Genomic DNA, 3,132 nt, shown 5'->3' on the forward strand with positions numbered 1-3,132 from the left:
TCTTCTTTAATATATTTGCCTTTGCGATCTATTTTATTTGCCTTTTATTTTCAGATCTACTAAACCAAAAATACAAAAATACATTGCTGCAAATTATTCTTATTTATTTTATTTTGCGTTCGATCTATCAATCTACTGCAATTTATTCACGTTCGTTTTGCCAATTTCTGGCACCGTTACCCGAAAGGGATTGACAACCCCTTTAACACGTCGGGTTGCGAGTAGTTGTTATTTGTGTGCAGGTGCCGCTCATGTGTTGTTGCTTGGTTATCCTACTGGTTTGATAACCTTGGTCTCATCACTGAGGGAAATACCTACCATCATTGTGCTACATCATCCCTTCCTCTTTGGGGAAATACCGACGTAGCTTCAAGCTGCATCACGCGCATTAACCAAATCGTGGACTCCACCGCCGAGTGCGATCTGTTGTGCTTCCTGGACGCTTTTTCAGGATATCATCAAATCAAGATGGCGACAAAGGACGTCGAGAAAACAGCCTTCATTTCCCCGTGCGGCATGTACTGCTACACCTACATGCCCTTCGGGCTGCGGAATGCCGGTGCAACCTTCCAGCGGCTGATGCATATCACGCTGGGGCCGCAGCTAGGGAGAAATGTGGAGGCATATGTCGATGACATCGTGGTCAAGTTGCGGGAGGTGAGGACCCTAATCGAAAACCTGGAGGAGACGTTCACCAACCTGGGTAAGGTGAACCTGAGGCTTAACCCGGAGAAGTGCATGTTCGGGGTTCCGTCCGGCAAGCTACTGGGTTTCTTGGTATCACCCAGAGGGATCGAGGCTAACCCCGAGAAGATCAAGGCAATAGAAAGGATGAGCCTGCCTCAGACTCTCAAAGAGATGCGGAAGCTCAAGGGTCGCGTGACCTCCTTGGGGTGCTTCATCTCCAAGCTCGGCGAGCGCACCATCCCTTTCTTCAAGCTGATGAAGAGGAAGGGCCCTTTCAAGTGGACCTCGGAAGCTGAGGCGGCCTTCGAAGACCTGAAGAGATACCTCACGAGCCCACATATCATGGTGGTGCCTCGTCCTCGCGAGCTCCTGGTGCACTACTTGGTGGTGACCCCGACTCAGCTAGCGCATCACTCGTGGCCGTCCGGGAGGAGCATGCCGGCGCAGGCGCAAAGCAAGGTGACCCGCGAGGAGTCGCACAACCTTCCCGCCTCAGGACGACACTCTTGAGGATCTCGTTGCTTCATCAGCCTGCGGGGCTCCCGAGTCCCTTGCGCCCCACGTAGAGCAAGGCACCGTCGATACCTCGCCCCTCGTCGAGCATCTGGTGTACTTTGTTAGCACAGTGTTGTGGGATGCACGCACGCACTACCCCATGCAGCAGAAGCTCATGTTCGCGCTCCTTGTCGCCTCAAGAAAGTTGTGTCATTATTTCTAGGGCCACCCCATCAAGGTCTTCTCCGCATACCCACTAGAGAAGGTGCTGTGCAGCCCCAACGTCGCTGGGAGGGTTGCTGAGTGGAACATCAAGCTACGGGCCTTCCAGCTGGAGTTCAGCACAACCAGGGTTGTCAAGGGTGCGACCCTCGCTGATTTCATGGCGGAGTGTAAGGATGCTCCTGACCGGGTGCTGGATGAGGGCCAATCCCTCACACCTGGCGATGAGGCACCCGATGGCTAGGTCATGCACTTCGATGGTGCCTTCGCGCGGCAGGGCGCGGGGGCTGGAGTCGTACTCAAGTCGCCGACCAAGGTCAAGCTCTACTATGCCGTACAGCTTTGCTTCCAGCATGGCGAGAAGGTCTCCAACAACATCGCAGAATACGAGGGCTTGATTCCTGGCCTCAAGGCTGCAGCCGGCCTGGGGGTCAAGCGACTCTCCATCAAGGGAGAATTCCAGCTCCTCGTCAAATTTTCCAATAAGGAATACAAACCGAAGGACGAACACATGGAGGCTTACCTAGAAGAGGTATGTAAAATCGAAAATCACTTCTTGGGCTTGGAAATGAAGCATGTCCAGCGCGGCGCAAACAAGGAAGCTGACGACATCACCAAGAGGGCATCTCGCCGCGAGCCCCAGAAGCCTGGCGTCTTCAAGGAAAGGCTCTTCAAGCCTTCGGCAGCGTCCCCCGCCGCAGGCCTAGCGCTGGTCCAGGAAGAGACGCCTCTGGCCCCGCCCTCGGGTGCCCCGGCCTCTGGCCCAACCTCAGGAGCCCGCCTCCTCCTAGCATTGGAGCCTTAGGAAGGCTGCTGGAACAAGGAGCTCAAGGCGTACTTGCTCCACGGCGCCTTTCCAGAGAAGGAGGAAGACGTAGAACGCATGGTTCATCAGGCCACTACTTATTGCTTGCAGGATGGTGTGCTATACCGAAGGCGCCCCAACGACATCTCGCTGTGGTGCATATCCAAGGAGGAAGGGCATGAGTTGTTGGCTGACATCCACAGTGGAGATTGCGGACACGAGTCCTCATCGCGCACCCTCGTCGGCAAGGTGTACCGCAGCGGGTTCTAATGGCCTACGGCGCTCCACGACGCCACCGAGCTCGTGCGAAGCTGTGAGGCCTGTCGGTCCCACGCCAACCAGATTCACTAGCCCACGCAAGGTCTCCAAACCATCCTGCTCTCATGGCGCTTAGCAGTTTGGGGGCTGGATATCCTTGGCCCATTTCCTTGAGCAGCTGGCGGTTACCGCTACCTCTCCGTCACCATCGACAAGTTCTGTAGCGACCAGACCTCAAACAGTCTGATCTCTGTGCATTAGTGTCATCCCTGGATCGGTAATGCTGACACACACAGTACTTGAGGATTTATAACAGAGTAGCAATCACACACTTATTACATCGAATGTCTCAAAAGATAACTTATTACAATAAATATGGCTTAAGGCCATCTAATACGATAACAACGGAAGGCTTGGAAGATAAAGTGAGTTCATCAACTCCAACAACATCACTGACTGAAAGACCATGACCTAAGGCTCCTTACTCGTCATCTGAAAAGTCTGTAACATGATACGTTGTAGCCCGAAACGGGTCAGCACATGAAATATCCTGGCAGTGTAACACAAGAGAGTAATGAACAATGTAAAGCTATCACTACATGCATATATGGCTGGTGGAGGCTGTATGGTTAATAGGTTTTGCGAAAAGCCAATTTTTCCCTACT

At 53.1% G+C, this 3,132-nt stretch overlaps 1 protein-coding gene across 1 annotated transcript; it reads left to right on the forward strand.

Annotated features, from left to right (window-relative positions):
• Positions 1–468: 468 nt before the first annotated feature.
• On the forward strand, positions 469–2,209 carry LOC147959427 (uncharacterized). Its single transcript, XM_087532650.1, has 3 exons — positions 469–1,146; positions 1,406–1,594; positions 1,682–2,209. Exons 1-3 carry the CDS (start codon positions 469–471, stop codon positions 2,207–2,209), a joined length of 1,395 nt encoding a protein of 464 aa, XP_087388776.1.
• The last annotated feature ends 923 nt before the right edge of the window (positions 2,210–3,132 follow it).

Source organism: Triticum urartu, chromosome 7A, assembly GCF_056163025.1.
Source record: "Triticum urartu cultivar PI428250 chromosome 7A, HENAU_Tu73, whole genome shotgun sequence".
Taxonomy (NCBI): Eukaryota; Viridiplantae; Streptophyta; class Magnoliopsida; order Poales; family Poaceae; genus Triticum; species Triticum urartu.

Excerpts from the sequence above, each read along its gene's own strand:
- LOC147959427 (XM_087532650.1), top strand. The coding sequence starts at position 469 with ATGGCGACAAAGGACGTCGAGAAAACAGCCTTCATTTCCCCGTGCGGC. Across the intron at positions 1,147-1,405 it reads CGGCGCAGGCGCAAAGCAAG|GGCCACCCCATCAAGGTCTT; the intron begins GTGACCCGCGAG and ends CATTATTTCTAG. Across the intron at positions 1,595-1,681 it reads GTAAGGATGCTCCTGACCGG|GGCGCGGGGGCTGGAGTCGT; the intron begins GTGCTGGATGAG and ends TTCGCGCGGCAG.